Here is a 22839-nt window from a genome sequence, read left to right as displayed (position 1 = left end):
AATCGTACAAGTGCAATGACCAGTGCATATAAAGTAGAAAGCTTGCATTGCCTTGCAAAATTGTTTAAACTTAATGGTTTATGATCAGCAGCTCCCAGACTCAGGACAGTAAAGTATGTAATAAAAACAGAACAATTTAATTATATAGTATATACAGTATATTTACATTTTGTTGATGAGTGCCTGAAGACGCAAATCCAACGAGAAATCTTCTTTGTTGTACCTCTGGATGTAGAAAGTTGTTGTTAGCTTTTGCTGTTTCATATTGTACTCAAACAGCAAAGGAGTACATTTGCCAACAACAACTGCAGCCCTCCCGGAGTACTTGAAAATATTTCTGCCATTTTCGTTAACTTTCTCGAAGTGCCTCTTTTTCAAGAAGTTCGTCCCAGAGAACCTCACAGGAGAAAACACTTTCGACGCATTTTCAAATGTTTCTATTGTCACGGACATCGTTTTGCTAGTGCTTGTCAGCTTCCCGCCATAACCAACAGCGATGTTGAATATGTGTCGCAAGATAGTAAAGGGCACAAACAGTCTCACAGGTGGCATTAATCCAGTATTGCGAGATCTTCCGAGCTTTGCATGTATAGATTTTCCCAATTCGCCAAGAAAACCATCTATCAGCGGCCCAGTCAGCTCAAATTTGTTTGAAGCGCGCTCCTCTAGAATGGCATCAAGATTACGCATACCATAGTTTGGCTTGTCCTTACACTTCCATACAGCGTCCAGCCAAAGCTTTTCTACACTAAACTTCATTTCTATAGTAGCCCTATTCCAAAAATGTTCGGATCGCTCTGTATCATCGTTAGATGAGCCGAGATTCATGTTAGAAAGTCTAGATAAAACATCGCTAACTGCATCGCTATTAATTATAATAACTTGTAGGTACACCACGTAAGTACGTGGTGTACCTACAAGTTATTATAATTACTAAAGTCGCCATGCAATCATACAAGAAAATTATTGCATCGCTATTGCCCGCCATATTTTGCGTTGTTATGGGGAAAACCGCTTGCTTGATGCGAGCCCGCACTTCCGGGAGCAAAATGCATAGCAACCGACCACCGTGACAATATCAAACAAATTTAACAAGACCAGACTTGTCAAATATTTCTACAAAAAACCTTAAACCTATTTTAAACTACGGAACTTTCCCTTTCCGCCTCTCCGTTGCTTCCTGTTTTCCAGGAAATATATGTCATACGATACCGGCTTCGAAATCAAAGATGAGTATTATAAAGAACAGACATAGTCAGTCAAATACGTGGCAATACTCGTGGGTCTATTCTATACTATAACTTGGTAAATTTATTTAATGAATATCACAGGATAAAAATATCTGTCACAGTCTTAATACTTAACAATTAGGTATCACTAACATCCAGGTATATAGCTACTCTATACTATAATAATAAGTCTTAATACTTAACGAATAAAGCAGATGTATAAGTAAATTAAATACATTTCTTAGTCTTGTTGATCACGATTGTGCCGATGGACAGCTTCCTTTATCACAGGCCAGATTTTCTCTGAAGAATGTCGCAATATAAACCAGTCGGTTGCACCCCCTCTTGAGGGATCTTTTTTAGCTCCAAGTTGTTCTTCGATCGCGTTTTGGGCCGCTGTTTCAGCGCCGTTCATTTCATCGGCCTCAACTGAATTATACAACGTAATGTTTGGGTTATTCTCTCGTTTCTGTATCTGTTTCAGACGTACTTCTGGATTTCTTGAACAACCAATCTTGTAATATCTTGCGTTGTCTGCCGTGTAGGTCATTAGATACACGTAACCTTCATCAAACCATCGTCCGGCAGCCCCAGAATATGCCATTATGCAAATGTAAAATCAGATACTATAGAAACACTTCGTCTCTGAACTACACATAGATGTCAAAGCAAGTGCTTTATATTTTTACTGTAAGCGTGTTCACACTACAATATATGGTGTAACCAATAGGGACGAGGGCTTGGCGCATAAATTAGCTGAAAGTAAATTGACTTGCCTTGCCATTGGTTCACTATAATTACAACAGATCATATTTCGGCATATCAACCTTGATTAACTTTGATTCACCCACTGCAGGAAATGTTGCGTAATGCCATCATGCACTATGCGTGGAAACACAAATTTAAAAGGTTCAGACTTCAATTCGTATTAGGCCTGGTTTTCATATGTCTCCGATGGTCGGCTGATGGCTATCGTCGGTGAGCACTGATGAATGAAGACTGTGTTTTTTTGAGTAAATTTTCTTTGTCATCGGCCACAAACAATACGTGGCCGACCGTCGGCGGCCCATTACGACAGTTAGCGACTAAGCCGACATTTTTTGTGAAATTGAAATTGAAATTTGGCCTTTTCCCAGCGCTCTCAAATGCAAATAGCTAAAGCAAATCACAAAGTAATCACAATAATAAAACAATCTATTTGAGAATTGTCTGCCGACATATTAATAATTATGGAGTTAAATAGCGAATATCGAAGGACGCAACTGCACATAAACTGCTATAAAAAAAGTTAATTTAGACAGTCCAGTAACCACAAATAAGTGGTTAGTATCAGGCCATGCGCAAACCAAAAAGTAGAACACCTTTAGGTGTTATAGTTATCATCAATGACATTAAAACACAAATAATAATTATTATATAATAATATAACATTTTTGGTTCTCATCGCAGTTTTAAACGCGTGTTATTAAAATGTTTTTAGGAATGTTTACGGTCCATATAATATTTCGACACCAGCGTCCATCATTTGCTTTCTTTGCACGTTCCATTTACCATCAGCGTCCTTATTGCTGTAGAGAAACAAAAACTGCGTTGGCTTACTTTGGGCGCATCTATCAAACACACCTTTGGTAGTTTTAGCGAAGTCGATCCCACACCCAACGGCGCCAGCCCCTCCTTTACCCTCGGTGAAACATGGGTAAAGTCTTGTGGCAAGGACTATGAAGTCTGGACAGCCGTTTCCGGGGAAGACGTCTGCCATCATCGCGTCAAAATCTTGCAACAACCTCCATTCAGAGTGGCCTTGATTATTCCCGGATTGTTTGAGAGATTCGTCGACGCCAGCAACTCGCATATTCGATTGTGTTGTTGGCGGCCATATATCTCCATTTTTCAACGGAGGCATCTTTGTGGCAATCGCACTGTCGAATAACTGGTTTACATCGTCATTTGTGAAATGAGCGTTGTCTTGTTTAGCGGGATGAAGATAGAGGAATGCAAACTGAGCATTGCTGCTAGTGTCAGCTTGATTGAGCCTTGCTTCCACTTTGTTGTAAAGATCAAAGGCAAGTTTTTTTGGCTCCAAAGCAGAGCCACCAAGAAAAGTGGCAAAAAAAATGATAAGCTTGATTTTTAGCATCTTGTTATTTCTGTCGTCAGAAACAAGAGTTGTATTTCTTTGTTCCAGCGGACTAAATTAAAGCTATTTTAGCTATTCTATTCTTAAGCTATTTTATGATATGATATCATCTTCTTGTGGCTGATTTGAGTTAGGTTTACGCATCAGGAAATTAATTCATCTGTCACACAGTCAGAGGTTGGTTGTAAAGGTCTCTTGCGGATGCATTTATACCCCCCACCTTGCTGTTAAATTTACTCCGAATTTAATGAAATTGATTCCTTAAAATGTCACTATTTCAAATTCTAGGTTGATAAATGAGCAAAAGGAACCGTTTAGCATCTTTAATCATACCTCAAACACACAAAAGCACCCGCGTTTGAATCAAATTTGACACTGAGGTCCGTTAGACAAAGATTATATTTGTCAGTTCATCACCTGCTAAATAAATTTCGTATGGCTCTAAATATGTCAATAATTTTTTTGCAAGAATGTTTTCTAGCGGGGATATGCATGCTTTTATATAGTATTTCATGTTTATGATAAGTTTGCGTGCAAAAATATAAGTTTTAGTGTTACGTTTAGAAGTGAGCCATTTATCCTCCGGAAGTGGTTGCACGCAGATTATGCTAATTACCAGTATCTAAACAACGTAATCACGGGTACCAACAAAGACGTATGACGGTTCTTAACAGGCATGCTTTACGATTTATATATCATTTTAATTATTTGCAGTAATTCTGTTGGTCAAAATAGATAAGATACGAAGTTTGAAATGTTTAAGATAACGATATTTCTGCTTGTAATCCTTCATGCTCTGCCTTGCCAGTCAGCTGTGGGTGGGGTGGATCCGGTGAAACCTTTAGCGAAGCAAGTATACAAGGATATCTTCGCACGGTCGGACAACGCGGACAAGTCGGGTGGAAAGATAAGTTATCTGTATTTGCATGGATGTCCTGATTTTAAAAAGCCGAAAACGTATGGCAACCAAGAAGTTGACGAAAAAATTCTCATGAAAAATGGAAGAATTCCAACTTTGACCACAGTACAGGATAAGTCATTGTCGCATTTTCCGACGGGTGACGAGAAGAGTAAACTCTTCATTGGCACCGCAGAGTATACGAAACAGATTCTGCCACAAGACCACCGTTTCGACTGCCCACATCTCGCAATACTCGGAAGGGGAAAATTTGCCGCGCCCGCCATTGATGTCGATGGCTGGCCGAAACCTCCCGGTGGCTTTATCGAGTGGAAAAAGAACGCCGCTGAACGCTGCCCAGGCACAAAGTTCTACTACTACATCGATCAACGAAAACCAAAGGCTGAGCTTGTCATCGAGCAATTCGAAAGAGACAACGTGAACGTGTTTCACCGTTCAGATTTCCCATAAATTGAATATTTCATCAAGGATTTTCAACTGTGATTTCAAATTGCACGATATAGTCTAGCTCGTCACAATTGGCTTATATATATACCACAAATAGATTGCAAATGTCTCTTTTAAAGCGAGGTAAACAGACTTTAGCCAATGTCATTTAGACAATCGATTATATGTAAGTATATTAGACAATGTCCAGCAGTGTATATTAAGATTCATATAGTGGAAATAAAACATGCACTCAAAAAACTTTGAACTTCTGTTAAAGATTGAACTACCACGTTACTAAAACTACCATATTAATGTTGGAGAAATCGCGACTTCGATTTATAGATTCTGCATGAGAGGGAAATTATGATGGTTAAATCTATATATTCAAATTAATCACACGCAAAAGTGGCATTACTAGTACTAAGGGAATTAAGTTTTTTTAGCAACTGAATGCGCCCTATATTTACAGCTACCTAAATAAAGTTTCGAGGTCCCTTTTTACACCGATGAAATTGACAATCAACCTTTAAGAAACGCTTCGATGGCATTGCGTACTGACATCTTGACACAGCGACCACAAGTAAGTTTTTTTCAAACACACGCTGAGCGTTAGCAAGTGGTCCCGGAGAGAACTTAGACCACCGACTTGGTCGAAACCAGTGCTTCATTTGTGATTTTAAATGCTTCAATGCATTATAGAAGATACGGTTTAAAAAAATGATTTACGACCGCGGTAAAACGCAGCTGAATGCATGAGAAATGGATTACTGGAGTGGAGAGTAACAAAAGTAAGAATCAAAATTCATTCTCGAAAATACAATTATCCATTTCGCCAAAAGTAAACAAAAAAGCGGAACAATATTTGCAAACAAACGAAACTTGTTCTATTATATATATTTCGATATTAAAACCTTGTCTTTATAATTGTTTAATTGGTGATATAATTATATATATTTGTATATATAGGCTTATATAGCAGGTCTGTCATATACATAGGTAGTTACACCTTACCAATGCATCGTTTTTGTACAAAACCGTTGATTCCTTGGTTTAATTTACCGAGGACCAGTGCCAATCCCTTTTTATAGTTGTGGTCGGCGCGGTAGTCGACCGTGCTGACTTAAACAACAGAAATGGACTGGAACTGATCCTCCAGCTCGGCTTATTCAATACAATTCGTTGCTTAAAACGCAAAATATACGGGAAGAACAAACGGCTTGGGGCTGGTTGTATATAACCTGTATCTATATTAAAAAGAAAGTTGTGTAACTTTTAACTCTATATTATTCAGTGACAGAATTGTCTAATCATAATATAGCATCAAATAATTCCGAATTAACATCCGAAGCCAGAGACGTTTTCCTTTATACGCTAAAAATGGCCAGACCGGTGCAATTGTACCGTACAGACAGATTACTGGTATTTTTTTGAGTTTGTAAGTGTTTCAAGAACTCTGCATTCAAGTATATATCGTTATTTACATCTGCCTAGCACGGGAAATGCAGTTTTGCATTCATTCGAACTAAGTACTCAATTTCAATTCAAAATATGACCGTTTTGACCATTTCGACCGCCCAAGAGAAAGCGCCCAGTTCTGAACATCTTCCTATTGACGCTAACGGTTATTTTATATAGTTTGAAGTTTCATACAATCGGTCCCATGGCTTTGTTGCAGCTGATCAAAAATTCGCCATGATTTCTTCTCGCACCTTGTGTTTAAGACACTTAATTGCACCGCAATAGTATGTTGTAATTATCGAGCCCTGGATTAACCATTTATCAACGATAAGGGGAAAATAACACGAGCTTTCACATCTCGAATAATTTTACCCAGCAAAGGCCTGAAAAGTATATAAATAATTTTCGGTGTTGTCCGCCAAAATGGCCAAAATTACTGCAATCTCTCCGAAAACCGGCCAGAGAGACAACTTGCCCGCCTGCGCATGCGCTACGTTCTCGCCACGATTGTACTGCAAATTTTCCTGTGGTACAGCCTCCGCCACAATCCGAACTTTATCCGACAGCGAACGACCGGTCCCCATCCGGGTTCCAACTTTCCCGTAAAAAGATAGCCGTGCTTCGAGCGTTTCTTCCAATGGCAATACAGCGGGAAGTTTACGCTTCCGAGAATTTCAGAAGAGCTACCTTTTGATTGGAAAATGTTCGCCGTTTGGCGAAGGACTTTCTTTACAACCACAAGCACCTCTCCACGCTCCTTGGCCCCGCCAACCGTACTCATGTGTTTGACATTGCCATGGACAGCTAAAGAAATAAACGACGATTTATGACTTGAGTTCGTTCAGGTGTTTGAGATCGAGAATATTGCAAAAAAACAATGAGATTTTAGACATGGAAGGAAGAACAACGAGAGTTTGAACATTCCAGGTTATTTCGCGCTCATGCATATTTCAGCCAATCAGCGCTCAGGATATTTGTCGTAATAGAAATCCATTCTGCAGTATTTAATCGATTATATCTTTTGTTATTCGTTATGAAACTAATCGAAATTTTGTGATTATGTTTAGTTATAAGAACTACAGGGTGTATAAAAAAAGGCAACACTTAATATTCATGAATATCCAATGTTTTTTCAACACAAAAGACAAAGATGACAAGCCGATGAAATCCCGATTTCGGAAACCTAAAATCTATTGTTGCTATACACCCTGTATAATTTTTATACAAACATGAATTAAGCGTATTTTGAATTATATTAAATTGTTTCAACCGAGAAATGAATTTCTTTTTTGACAATAATATCTCGAGTATTTTCCCGCCATTCAGATCACTTGGTTGACATGGCAACAGCATATTACTGTGCACTGTCATAATAACGGGCTAAACTGGAGTGTTGTTTGTTATAAAGTAGTCCTGGACAAGAGGAATGTCTGTATTATAAAGCAGTTATCATGCATGACTTACCGAAGTCACTGTTGCAAAAGCTTTTGATCAACTCTTTCCTCGAGCAGATTTTACAATCCTTCGGCCTGCGCGAACCTCGACCGTTTCCAAGAAACACTGTTCTGTACGTAAACACAGCTTTTTTAGTGTGTATATTTTTACCAGATTCCATGTAAATCATAACGTTTTTCCCCTGCGAACTGACGCATATATCCGCGGATGTATTCAACGTTTTGTAGCTCCGTAAAAGCTTAAAATTGTCTTTGTTTTGCGTGAAAATATCAAAACCAGTATTTAACGAGGAGATGCACACATTGTAAGCTCCGTGAGTGTCCTCAGGCACCGCACTTTTGAAGGTCATTTGAACCCCCCCGTACGGTTCCTCCCAAGTTAGCTGACCTCTTTCGCAAGCGTAGAAGTGGACGGGGGAGACGCTGGCTGGCATTGTCCTCTCGGCAGCCCTGTAGTAAATGAGTGATTACATTGTCATTGTGAACTGAGCTCAAGTAAGAACTGGACTCACATAAAGCAACCTGTGACTTCCTGCAAGTTTCGATCGCAACTGATTGATTGGTTTTTGCAGTAAAATAATGATAAGACTAACTATGATAAGATACTGGAAACAGCATGCATATAACTAGAAAGGAAATTAAACTGACTTAGATTATAGACAATTTAAAAACTAGCGAAGTTAGTTCAGAATTCGACACAAAAAATCTGACTTTAACAAAAATTTCCTGGTCTTAAAATCGGCGGGTCACTCAAATCGACTAGGCATCCTGTGGATTTATAAGAGACGTTATTTAGTATATTTTCCTGAAAATATTATTCTCGCCGAGTTACCCCGCAGTGATATAGAAAACATATTTGTTTTGGAGAGGAAAATTCCAAAAATATCGCGCTTTTAAAGCAATGCCGCTTGGCTTGTGTCCCGTTCGACGGGTTCCTTCATTCATTTTGAACTGCTACAAATCAGGTTCGGAGAGGAATTTAATATGATCGCATTCAGATGGCATTTGATGTGACATACGTCAGAAAAGTAAACAGAATTTCCCCAGTTATTCCAAAAATTCCACAGAACAAAAGCATTCCGAAGTATTAGCTCTTAAACAGGGCTTAGCCCGAGACTAATTGGAAAACAAACGAGAGTTTTATGCCAAGCCGGACAATGCGCGGACGGAAATGCTAGCGATCTTTGTTTGTTTTATAAAATCTTGTATTTCAATTGAAGGAAACAGTATATCTGATCTGTTAACAATATCAGCCGACGTAGTTCTGAAAGAGTTCCTTGAGGTATAATCGTATTTCGAATTTTGTAATCATTTTGCACACAATATTCAGAGTTTATTCAGAGTTTTTTCTGGATGTTTGGTTTTTATAGCAGAGCTATTGTTCAATCCGGTGTAATTTGGTGATAGGCAAATGCTCTAACGTGCATTTGGTGATAGGCAAATGCTTTCCTAAAGCTTAACAAAACCCAGCGCCTATGCTATGCGCAATGCTATGTTAAAAAATAGTTCCAATAGATACATGGTAAAGTATTTGACCTTTTTTGAGTGACTTGTCTGAAAAATCTGCAGGATAAAAATGCAAAGATAGAACTAAGTTTCTGCTTGCAAAAACCATAAGAAAAGGAAAATTGAACACGTTTCATGTAATTTGATACAGGTATAATTTGATGTAAGTATTCCATGCATGTTCATAACCAAAGAATTGTTAAAATATTATATGAAGAGGTCAAGGTCTGCATGCAATCACATGCTAATTTATAGATATATTATCAAAAACAATTAGCATTTGAAAACACAGACTAGCAGCTGCTTGCTAAAAATCAATCATTCATCAAATAAAATTTTTTGATGAGGAAATCAGACCGAATATATCAAAATAAATTAGTCATAGAAGACGTAAAACTACATGAAAATATTAAAGAAAAATATGTCATCAGCTTTAAAACATGACTATGTCAATTGTGCAATCGCATAAAGCCATAATATTTATCTTCATGTATATACTAATTTTATTATACAGACTATATGCGAAATTTGTACAAACACGTACAGATAAAATTGAAATGTTTTACGAACATATTTCACAATCTTATAAATCGGACGCCAATTCTATAATTTGTTGCAGTTTCGTGCACGGTAAATGTTGAATCATTCTGTGTCTGATTCAGCAAGATTGAGTATAAAACCGAGTTGTTTTTGCATGCACGGTTGTTTTTGCAAAAGTTTCCCACGAGCGTTGGCAAGCTAGGGTCTGCTGAGAGGTGAGAACTTTTCGACTTAGCTGGCGTCCTGCAGAATCTGCAGAGTATTCTCCGAAGGCGATGCAGTAAATTGCCAAAAACTATGACCAAGTTACGTTTTATCATTAACGCGACATCACGGCGACTGTTTCCTGTGTCCAAAACCGTAGCTCGGAAAGTAAATTTGTTATGCAGAAAGGAACCGCTTCTATTAAAAATTGTTAATGTTTAAAATCACGCAGTTTCATGCTGTTTGGTATTGTAATGGACGTTTTGTTACACTTTCAATACACGGTGGTACTTTCCACAGCGTTTTTTTTTTCAGAAAACTCGAGAAGCCAGCACAAATGAACAATTTCGAAATGATTGCGAGAATATACATTTCAAACGAAGCCATATAGACATATCTTATCGCAGTGAGTCTGATAAAAAATTAATTAAAAATGATCAATTTGTTTATGAAAATTTGAAAGCGATGCTTATGTAAACAGCAAATGTTTTGCATGCGTTTTTGCACGCAATTCTATTAGCGCTGACATATATATTGATAGAAATTTACGCGAAAATTCATGATCATAATTAAAGGTATAAATATTTCAAACGCCGTTTACTGTATTTTTGAAGCAATAAAGATTTTGCAACGAGTACTAGCCTTGATAAATCATATATAGATTGTTGCTATTAGTATTTGCAAGAAACTTGCGAATTATATTAATGTTATATGCATTGCACTTCTAAATATGGAATTCTTCCTGTATATACGAAGCCTTTAAACATTAGAGAAAATGGACTTTGAATGAATTTTGACTGCTAACAAATTTGATCAAATCTTGAGCTGTTCCGTGCTATTTGAATGATGAATACAGAAAGAAGCATTATAATTATTTTACTGAAACGAAAATCGCTTCAAAATGTTGTACTATTTTAAAGTTTAGGGTGCATGATATTGGAAGCCTTGTAAAGTCTATAGCTGAATATTCAGGTTTAAATGATATCTTTATATAGACGTTTTGTGGGAAGAAACAGTGTTATTGTAGGGCCTTGTCAGTTGTTGATGATGTCGAAAAAACTGCACGGGATCTTTCGATGTTGCAAGGATCAATCCTCTTAGACAGGAATTGCTAATCATTAAGTATACATGCACTCATTGATATTTGGAAACCATTTCCAAAACCAAATCTTTCGTTTCATGAAAGAATTAAGACTAGCAACTTGCAGCCGGTGTTGGTTCAAAATCAACTTTGAAAACTCATAGCGTGTTGGTACATATGCAAGATTATAGTTTTATACATGTATATATACATTTCATATAATATAGCTATATATATATATATACAATGGTCTTCCCTAACACGGCAGCAACGTTAAAATGTATACAGAACCTTTCTCCACAAAGTACTTCATTTCCGCTGAGATTGAACGAATTTTCACGGTCTACAAATAAACAATCTTTAAAACCCGACAAGATCGAAAGATCTCTTCGAAGAAGAACTGTATTATTTTGCCTGCCTGAATGCACAGAGATCATAAGTTCAATGATATTTCAATCCGATGGACTTTGGTTTGAGATTTAATTATTTTTATCCCACGCAGACATGAATAGCCCTCGCTAGCGCTTGTACGAAACCAACCCCACAGGGAAACATAAACCTCGTTCTCCACGCTATTTAAATTGAATATTCCAGGCAAACGACGAATTAAGGATCGGTTTCATTGGAAGGGAATTTCGAGAATTCGCCACAAACTGCAAATGCATGCCTTGTTTTCTAACAAACGTGGCTAGTATAACGGGAATCGATACTTTGAAACAGTTTAAAATATACCAGCAACACACGCAGCGATTAAACCCGGCACGAACTCTCCAGATTCCCGAGCCTATATCTCGGGAGATTGAGTTCTCACAACAAAACATACTTCATTCACGGAATTGCAATCGATCCGAATACAAGGAACCTTCGCTCGAATCTCAGAAGAGATGGCACAATTATATACATGGCATTGTTTAAATTAACAAACGTTATTTAAGAATGCAATAACGCCACGCAAATAACCAATGCATGAACGGATCAGTTCGAGTCGATGTTTCCTGGCATACATAAATTGTAGCAAGTGGTTGTAATATACCTTAAAGAACGTCTTTGTCGAATAGGGTTCGGCGTACCCAAGCTAAACTCGAGATGGGCGGTTGAGCAGGCATTGTTTATACGTACAAAGTCTATACTAAGAACGTATTTAAATCAAGACTAACCTTACTGTCCAGTTGCACAGTCCTTCGATGATATCAGATTCTTCCGAGGAGACTAGAACCAATATAAATAACAGCAGATGCCAAGTCGCTCCGAACGAAATCATTTTGTTGGCAAAGCGAGGCGAAGCTGGCGGTGATATCCTCGCGGTTTGTATTCAAAGGAGACTGCTACGGTGCACGGTGCTGGGACCAAAACAGGCTCTTTTGTGTTGGCTGCCGAGAACTCAGGAAGGCGGGAGAAACGTTTTTTGATCTGCAGCAGGAAACAAACAATAAAGACTTAAGCATACATCAATTATATTGTGCGTCGCAATACGTCGTCGAGCGTAGCAAATTGTCCACTTGTCAAGTCGCTAATGGCTTTGCTTTCGTCTTCCTGGTCAACAGAATGTTTGATCAACGTCAAAGTGATTTGCGGTGCTCGATAACGATCGGCCAATATGGATCGGCCTCGGCCTGGGACGCGGGCAGCCGTTAGACTAGACGAAAGCGATTGCATCTAAGAGGACACCGTGTCTATTTGTGTGGGAGGAATTTCAAGAGCCATTATTAAGTGTTGAGGTCAGGGAGCAGGGGCCATGCAAGCGAAGACAGGGGAGGTTGGACCTGGGGAGGGGAGGGGTAGTAGCATATTAAAACGCATGCTTGATGATATTCTTGTAAGTTTACATCGGTGATATCAATAAGTAAATTATTATTACCTGGGGAGGGGAGGGAAAGTAGCATATTAAAATGCATGCTTAATCAGTTCTGTATCTTCTATAGAAGCCATTTAGTAAGTGATTACTTGAAGTATCCAGCTCAAAACTAAGTGATTTTCCTAACGATTTTTGCAAATAAATATACGCAATGTGCTTCGATATAACGAGTATAAAATAATGAACTGTATTTTTGCATAGAATTTGCATGAAAATGATTTCCCTTATAAGCTATTCTAACACCAAGTACAAGGTTAAATCGACTGCCTACGTTGACGTTGTAGATTAGTTTAATGCCATAAAATCATAGGAAGCCCAGACAAATGAGTTGAAGTTAATAAAAATCCGTAAAACACTTGAGATATGTGTTAAAATGAATTAAAGTATGTAATATGCTACAAAACTACTGTTAGAACCATGTATGTAACGTGCTCCAGAGGTGCTGCCATTTGACTATGCAACTAGTGACGTAACTTACTATATTATTAGGAAGGATGGAAACTCTCACCTCAATTTTCAACATGTTCACAAATTAAAACACAAATTACTATAGTAAAACGGCACGCCGACTGCTAAATGCCTACCCTAGGTTTAAGTTGAATAATCAAACTATACTTTCATCACAAAAATAATGCTGAATTCAAAAGAAAGCGCTGGAAAAACGTACACAAACTTTGTAAATTTGCCGAAATTTTCGTAAATTCATGCGGGATGTAAGTACCTACCCAAAATGGCGGCGGCAGAAGAATCTGATTGGTCGAGAAAGGTAAACAAAGTATGATAAACCAATTTGATTGGTCGAGAAAGGTAAACAAAGAATGATCGACCAATCAGATTCTTCTGCCGCCGCCATTTTGGGTAGGTACTTACATCCCGCATGAATTCACGAAAATTTCGGCAAATTTACAAAGTTTGTGTACGTTTTTCCAGCGCTTTCTTTTGAATTCAGCATTATTTTTGTGATGAAAGTATAGTTTGATTATTCAACTTAAACCTAGGGTAGGCATTTAGCAGTCGGCGTGCCGTTTTACTATAGTAATTTGTGTTTTAATTTGTGAACATGTTGAAAATTGAGGTGAGAGTTTCCATCCTTCCTAATAATATAGTAAGTTACGTCACTAGTTGCATAGTCAAATGGCAGCACCTCTGGAGCACGTTACATACATGGTTCTAACAGTAGTTTTGTAGCATATTACATACTTTAATTCATTTTAACACATATCTCAAGTGTTTTACGGATTTTTATTAACTTCAACTCATTTGTCTGGGCTTCCTATGATAAAATATGAGAAAAATTCCCCTCGAGCAAAAAATTTAAAAGCCGAATTCAAAAGAAACGCCTTTCACCATAACCAAACATCGTCAAAGACAATCACTTATGTAACTAAATAATAAAACACGTCTGCATTTTGTTATAATATTATAAGTAATCGAAGCCAATGGCGGCCATGTTGAATGGCCTAACTAAAATCTAATTTGCTGTTGCTGTAATGTCTAAAGTTGTTTTACACGATTTTAGTTGTTGGTAGGAGTGGTTGGGTAAAATATTTCGAAGATATTCATCATAATATTCATCATTTCTAAAATAACAACTAATTAGGGCAATTAAACATGGCCGCCATAAACTTCATTATATTATTAATATAAATGCACTGTTTATAACGAATATCTCGAACTTTTGGAAACTGTATTTCGCAAGGCAGAAGGGAAAAAAATATTTGCTTTATTGCATAGCTATAAGAATCGTAATATTTAGCTTAGTATAGAATTTAACTTATTTATATAGATATTCCATCTTTGAATTTAATTTGCACGATGGCCGTTAAATTCACTAAAGAAAACGTTATTCAAGTCTAGTCTTAAAACATGATTGTATCGATGTTGAGTACAAGACTAAAGTTGACTAATTGTTGGATGATGGTAAATGTAAACTAGTCCAATGGCAAGAAGTATAATTAATATATATTAGCGAATGAGAAATATAGTAAAGAATATAATTTTTAAAAAAAAACTTCTAGAATTTTGAGACCGTAAATTGATGCAGAACTGCTGATCAAAATACATCTATACCCAGCTAATTCAATTAAATTTTACAGCTGCAGGAGTCACGGAATACAATTGTTTATTGTGATTTAATCAAAATAAACACGATTATGATTTGATTAAAATAAACAATTGTATTCCAAACATATTTTTGCGCTCATATTGAACATTTGACAATTGTGGAAGTCAAACTTAAAATATTGAACAAGCTGTATTTGTAGTCTGAAGAACCTACGTATCTCGACTTTGTGTCGCGTTGCTGAAATAATTTGCTAATTCCGAAAAGCATTATCACGTACGATAAAGATGGCTTCTGCGCCAACATAACTCTATAAGTTTTAGTCGACTGGCTCCATACCTGAGTTTGCCTACCCTACAGTACACGTACTATGAAAAGCTAAGATCTGCTTGAATACTCTACAATGATTGAATAGATTTTAGCTTTTGAATATTTTGTTTCACTTGATGTGTTTCTGTTCAACAATATCAAGCTCTTGTAGAAAGACACAATATTTTCGTTTGTTATATGCGTAGATTGTGGTGAAAGCGAGGAGGAAGCAAGCTTTATGATGTAAATGCAAAACCACAATGAATTGTACAATACAATTATTACAGAATGTCGCAATACGTAAACCCAAAACAACACAACTCGCAAGGAGACTTCAAGAAACATAAGAGCAGTTAAGTGCTGCTATAATTACAGCCTACAGGCATTTTTTAGACAATTTCCGGAGAACAGTTTACAGCACTTGAAGCATTTAGTCACGTTCTAATACACATCGCTTTACCGTCTTCAAGATCCTTCCACATGATCACATCGACTTATTTAGCTAACAGATTTCAGGTGCAATGGATCGGAAGAAATAAGTGGATATTCCTCGAAGATTCCGATTAGGGAAGCCCTCAAAATCAGGGCAAGTCTCGCTGCTCCACTCAAAAGAAATTATAGCACCAAAAATGGCAGTAAAATTACATGTCAATCGATCAGGCCTTTAGAATTCTCCATATATAGAGTGTTAATAAATTGATTAGGTAACTGGTGCCTTTTAAAAACTGCTCTACACGAAGTTTGTGTGGAAAGAGAAGTGCGGAGTAGCCAAGCAGATATTGAGAAAGTTAAAGCCTATTAGCTACATACAAAAGGCATGCACAATTTTAGCTCATTTTTAGTTTGATAAAAGAGTACGAATGAAATTTCGACCATCTATTTAGGTAGTCCGAATTTTATCTGTATACGAAACCTAAAATTGAACATGGTGTAAACTGATAAAATCGGTAAAGTACGGATAATAAAATTTGATCAGCTTTTGGCCAGTTGAAATTTCATGCGAATTTTTTTGGGACATGGAAATCAATTTGTTGAAAACGCCATACTGCTCGAAGTTTAGCCAACCACTATCATTTTTTTCTGAGAGCTTGTTACAGCCTCGTGTGTTAATGTAAATAAAGTTTTGCATGAGAATTTACATGATATGTTATATATATAGGGTCCACTGTAATTGGTGTATATATATGTATACGTTGTTGTGGTGACCCTGTCGCTAGGTTTGTGGCAGAGTTAAATTAACTTTTTCGTGTGTACAGGCATGACCTATATAAAACCTATATCATGAATTTGATTTTGACCATATCGATGACTCCTTTAAGCAATCGGCATGCGATTGTTGAAGTTATCACAATGATAGCAAATCTTAAGCCCGGTACAGACGGGCAAGTTTTCCTTGACAAGTTTTCTTGACCAGTTCACTTGCTTGTATGTATGGCGAACAAGTCTTCCTTGACAAGTTTTACGATAATATATATCTCGAGTATATTTACGACAATATGATAAAATGAGTATACAATCGAATCTCAAAACAAACAGAATGATAAAACTTTCGAAAACCGCTCAATTGGCTCGAAGATTTGTTGCGCAGTTTCCTGCTTGAAAAGCTGGCATGACTAGCTTTTGAACAAGGATCCTTGTCAAGGAAAACCTGTCAATTTTTTCACTACACACGAGCAAATAAAACTTGGTAAGGAAAACTTGCCCGCCTGTACGGGGCTTTACAGTGTGTTTATTCCACCGTAACTTTTATGCAAAACATGCCTTCATATAGATTTTAGTTTAGACAGCTTGATTCAAACGAGCGAAGTACTGTCTTCCGTACGAGCGGCGTTGACTAATTCAATCACTATAGGCACGCAAAATAGCAAAGATAGTGCTCCTTTTAAGGATAAAGTCATGCAGATATAGTTCATCTTAATTGTTATTCCGTTTGTTTGTCCGATAATATAAAGGCTGATGGATTATCAAATGAACTATATATAATTTCTTTGCTAAAGTTCCTCTAGATCGAAGCAGATGTATGACCCATATCACTAGCATAAATCTGGCAAACGTTGTCGAAGAGAGCCATTATAAAGCTAAGATTATTAAGTCAAGTTTACACCCATATTTCGTTGCCTTTGTAATAAGCCTATCTACAATACAACAGGGAATGCAAATCGTACCTGTGTTAAGTCGAACAGAACTTCGAATATATCTAACCACACTCCAATCACACTTCCTGTGCAGATCAAATGCTTCGTAGGACAGCTAAAGGAAGGTAGCTTTGGCGTAGATAATTCGCAACAAGCCTTAACTGTAGTGCTGAAAACGTGAAATATACGAGCTTGTTAGAGACAGAGTGTCTGTGCGTGCTATTCACAAAGTACAACGAATGCAGACGCATGTCAAATTAGGCGAGCACACTACAGCATTCCCTAACACAATAGAGGCAAACAAACATTAACGTCCGAATCATTGTCTGACACACGTGCAGATCCATGCATGCGGAACGTTTCAAATAGAGCACTAAACCTTTTAAACACTTCAAAGTTTTAACAAATAAAGCAATTGACACGAACGGCAAACAAAATCTGTCAGAAATCAGTTAAAGTTTTCCAGATACTCGGATTTTTGGCGCGATTAACCTGCCAATTTAAATTGCAAATTTCAAACGCACTTCTTCACTGATTTCTTTATAAATTCACTGTCGCGACCGTTTACGAACGCCAAATTAGTACGAAATCGCCAGGATGACTACGGTCCTAATTCAGACAGATACTGCGGTTATATACACTAATAACAAAATCACTAGAACGGATATTCACATGCGATGCTAGAAATGACAAGTTCCATGGATAATTCCAGGCTTGCAGCTTGAAACTAGCTTTCATATATTTAGAAAAAGAGAATGAAGTTTAATACCAAAGCTGTAGGCAAGCATACTCCAACGAGTGAAGTCAGTTAGTCAGTTGTGAAATTTGTAAAATGTGGGAATGTGCCCGTGTGTGAAAGACTGCAATTTTTAAATATATTGTATTAGTATGTAATAGCGCAGCGTCTAGTGGAGGTACGGAACATGCACGAATCAGCCATTGGGGTGTGTAGATTTGAATATAAAGCTATTCAGTGGCATTTTTTCCATAGTTGCATGCGAATCCAGGATGAAAACAAATCTCGATGCTGAAAAAATAGAATGCGCAAAACGAGTCCCCACCAGACTGCAGTACTCCTGCATTTACGCGTGGTAAAAAAGTATACTCTTTCTGAGACTTTCTCAGCAGAAAATGGTTATATTTTTTTAGTGAGTAATTGAGACATGCATGCCTTCCAGGAATGAGAAAAATGGAACTATATTTCATAGCAATTATAAGTTTGTCCGACAAATGCACAATTGACACAGTTTGTCCGACAAATGTACATATACACAGTCCGACAAATACAGAGCTTACGTCACAAGCATTTATGGAACTATATTTCATAGCAATTATCAGTTTGTCCGACAAATGCACAATTGACACAGTTTGTCCGACAAATGTACATATACACAGTCCGACAAATACATGGAGCTTACGTCACAAGCATTTATGGAACTATATTTCATAGCAATTATCAGTTTGTCCGACAAATGCACAATTGACACAGTTTGTCCGACAAATGCACAGTCCGACAAATACAGAGCTTACGTCACAAGCATTTTGGCATATAGGAAAATGTTTAGAAGACCATGGAACTAAATTATCTATGAAGTAGTTTTATTCATACTAAATGAATGATAAATGAATAGCTCAATTCTGAAGTGTTCCTCCTAGAGGTCTATACTAGGATAATCTCTTATTGATCCAGTGTTACTACAGGAGGAAACCTAAACTAAACTAACTTTATTTATACTGGATAGCTCTATCAGTTCTAAACTGTTCTTCCTAAAGGTTCAGTAAGGATCAAATCTTATTGATCCAGTGTTACTACAGGAGGAAACCTAAACTAAACTAACTTCATTTATACTATAGATGTAGCTCTATCAGTTCGAAACTGTTCTCTTTATATTTTACTGTAACCGCAAGAGCAAACATAAGCTATAACTTTCACAAAATGCCTATGCAGTTATATAATATAATCTATACTAGCTATTGCAATCGATAACAGCGATCGATGATGAACAAGGTTGGACTTACCTTAACAAACAGACGAGGTTTTAGTCTACATCTGATCATGAATCAACGTTTTCAGTTCATGTCAGTTGTTGTGATCGTGTCCACAGCGGCTCCATGCAAGAAAGACTGAACAATATTAATATTACTTTACGCACAAACCATAAATAGACGAACTCTTGCACTTGAACCACTCGAGCAATCAAAGAACTGGAACAATCTAATGTAAAGTGTGAGAAAATAAAGCTGTCTGTCCTAAAAGGCGATGCGATACATTTTCTTAATTATATGGTAATGAGAATGTTTTGTTGTCGCTTTGTGTATACGTATTGTCCTGCGGAAATCTCGCAAACAACTTCTTTCAAAACAATTATATAAATACCATTGTGATTGAACAGTTTATGATATAAACAATAAGCTTTAAAAAACCTTTCATGTCTGGCAGTTAAGGTCCAATGTCTATCAGGCTATGCACAATCCAGTTCCTGATTAATGAGAACCTTATTTGAATCCATGCAAAGTTCAGTATCATTTCCCATCAAAAAAGTAGGAAACAACGGCTGGCGTGTGAATATTTCTCTTTAGCTTTGCTTACACTCAGAGCATAGGCCAGTGTTATAGATTTGAACTAGATTTCAAACAGATTCCATCTAGAGCTCCTCAAAGCACAACGGCCAGTCCTTGCCATGAAAAAAACTGATTCACACGTGACACGTCCCAAAACAGCCTAAATTTCATAGCGAAAGCTCGCTGAAGTGCGTTCACGCCACGCAAATTAAGTTCGAAGCTATATTATAGATGTGTAAAAAGGTCAGACCTACAGGCCCGAGAAGTAAACAAGGTTTTTGACAAACGAGTTGAGGCAATTCTTATACTAATTTTTGATCAAGGCAAGGAGGCGAACTGAAGCACTATACAGGTACAAATGGAAAGAAGATACTAAAATAACTGAAAGTACTTTTGTATTGAGTGAGAACTCTTTGTCATTTCGGCCCAAATGTGGTAACAATTTCCAGGCGCCAACGATAAAAAATATAAAAAATTGGCGAACTTTGTAAGGCTTCATATATTTCCCACATTGTGCTGCAAGGTTTTGTAATTAAACGTAGGAATTTTACTAAAGGTTAGTCGAAGGACTAAATAATTGATCGGAGAATGAAGACTATAGTCTATGAATGCAATGTTGCCATTACAATAGCAGTTATGTCGACTTTGTTTTGGAAAATCGACTTCATTTTTACTGCGAGTATGTTTTTCAAAGTAGAATTTTACATTCGGCTTTGCAATTTGGGCTCATTCAGTAATGTGAGATGTCGCCCAAAAAAGTAATCAATTCGCTATTTAATATACGGAGTCTACGCGTAATGTTAGGAATTTGGTAAAGTGGGTACTTAAAAACTTTAAAGAGATATTTGGCGTGGGAAACGGGAAAATGCTATATTCCCAAACAACTAAAGCGACGTTTCTGGATTGTGCTTGGCAATTTCTGACACCAAATTTGTCGCCAGTCTCCTAGATTCTATGTTGTGATTACGACATTTGCCGCCATATTGAAGAGTTCAAAATTGGGACACTTTCTCCGCGATCCCTTTACGGGAATTTTTCTCGAGAGAATATTTTAAAATTTTCTACATTCCTAACAGAGCTTAGCCTGGTAATGTTGTAAGTTATATCTTGACGCTTGTCTTTCATGATATTGCCATTATAGATCAACTCTCAGATGTGTAATTCGAAGTTTCTGGTCTCTATAAGTGATCTGAAAGACTGGAGAGATAAACATGCAGAATATGATATCAGGCAGACATGCCTAGTAAAGTCCACGAATTTGTCTAGAAACATTGTTCACTGCAGACTCATTGGATCTTCGTTCGAAATGCATGTAAGACAATTGTATTTTCAAAAGCGATTTAAACAGGAATAAACTACGCTACGTACAAGGAGTATTTCAAAATCAGTATATTATATTCTACGCTATTTTGTTAATACTCAAATGCTCATGTAACGACAATGTAAGGGCAAGTTCGATCTACTTAGATCTTATTGCCGTTTATTATAAAACCCCTCAGATATTAATCAAACTTCAACTCAAAAAACTGCTGCTCCTCGTTCGGCTTACTTCTTTTGTTTCATTGTAAAATTCATGACAAAAATCTCTCATGATCTCTTGCAAATGGTAAACTTACACATATTTGCTGTGGGGTGGTAAAACTTCTGCAACTGCATTTTTCCTGGCTTTATTCATGGCAGGAAGATATTTCCATGTGGAATCTCCCATTGTAAAACACCCCACTCAATCAAGCTTGTTACCTCTCTCATCGAAACCTCCCATGACGACAATGGTATTTCCAGTAACAGCCGCACAACATTCACATCTCTTCTCCAACATGGATGGTAAAAGCATGATCTTGTCACTCTTAGAATCGTACATGTAAACATATTTCAAACCTCTAATGTCCTCGTCAAGGCCTTCAATAACAACCACTTGATCTTTCCAGGTAATGGTGGCATTCCTTTACACTTCTTCTTCCTTGGATCAAACTCTAATACGCGGCTTAGAGCATGAACATCGTCACTTTGTCCTCCAAAGATGGTATTCTCGTGGTAGAGGCATTTGACACAACTCTCCATAAATAACTGACCATTATGGACGAAAGATGAGGCTGCTTTATGATTTTCATTCATTGGTGATGCTTTAAACCAACTATTTTTCTTCCAACAAAATATTTCCGTAGACTGTCCACCACCCACTGCAACCAAAATGTCCTCTCTTATGGCGTTCAACATTCCCTCAGTCGGAGATGATAGTTTTATGGATAGTTCAAATATATTAAAATTCTCAAACATTTGACTCATCATTTGACCACAAGAGATTGAATGCGAAATTGTTACCACGAGTGAATAAAACAATAACTTAGTAAAAACTCGTAAAGTAAGGTAAATCAAGGTCTGACTTCGCTCAGACAGGAGATTTAAATAAAATTTGTCTAATAACTTACACAGTTTGCCTTTATGGTTAAATTATCTGGCACTAAAAAATGCTTCTTAAAACCATTATCAAATTATTCTGGTCTTTTACCTGTTTAGATACAGAAAAAAAGGAACATTTAAACAAGAATGAATTAGCTAAAAAGCAATTAGTTTGTAGGACAAACTTTATTATGCTATTTCTAATTTTGAAAGCAACTCGCAAAAGATAGCTATACACTACGCATTACAAGAACATAATTACAAAACTATTATCTATCACAAAAACAACTATTTACAACTATACCAAATTATTAAAAGCCTGATAACCAAATACGGCTATAAAGTTTGGTGTTACGGTAATTCTACTGTAAAACCATTTAAAATAACTTTCTCTGCAATCAAATTTTAAACGACCACTAATACGGCTATATTTTTAACGTTTTACAACTTCGAATAGTACAGTTTACTATAAACTGACGAGCTATACCTTGATATCACGTGCAAATTTCGACGAAAGCCGAATGTTAACTATTTTTATAATTTCTGGTTATGTGTGATG

General features: G+C 37.0%; 1 protein-coding gene across 2 annotated transcripts; it reads right to left on the bottom strand.

The window, feature by feature from the left end:
- Positions 1-5602: 5602 nt before the first annotated feature.
- LOC114529082 (meteorin-like protein) lies at positions 5603-17579 on the bottom strand. 2 transcript variants are annotated; one of them, XM_028550809.1, is made up of 4 exons: positions 17349-17579; positions 12115-12367; positions 7637-8076; positions 5603-6976 (listed from the first exon to the last, which is right to left on the bottom strand). In XM_028550809.1, exons 2-4 carry the CDS (start codon positions 12216-12218, stop codon positions 6663-6665), a joined length of 858 nt encoding a protein of 285 aa, XP_028406610.1. In that variant the 5' UTR covers positions 12219-12367; positions 17349-17579; the 3' UTR covers positions 5603-6662. The 2 variants fall into 2 exon arrangements, with proteins under 2 accessions (XP_028406610.1, XP_028406611.1); XM_028550810.1 differs by lacking the exon at positions 17349-17579 and having other exon boundaries at positions 12115-12643.
- Between the last annotated feature and the right edge of the window lie 5260 nt (positions 17580-22839).

The sequence above is a fragment of the Dendronephthya gigantea genome, unplaced genomic scaffold (genome assembly GCF_004324835.1).
Source record: "Dendronephthya gigantea isolate DGI-Jeju-01 unplaced genomic scaffold, DenGig_1.0 000053F, whole genome shotgun sequence".
NCBI lineage: Eukaryota > Metazoa > Cnidaria > Anthozoa > Malacalcyonacea > Nephtheidae > Dendronephthya > Dendronephthya gigantea.
Note: the sequence above shows the minus strand (reverse complement) of the source record. Positions and strands in the feature narration are given on the sequence as shown.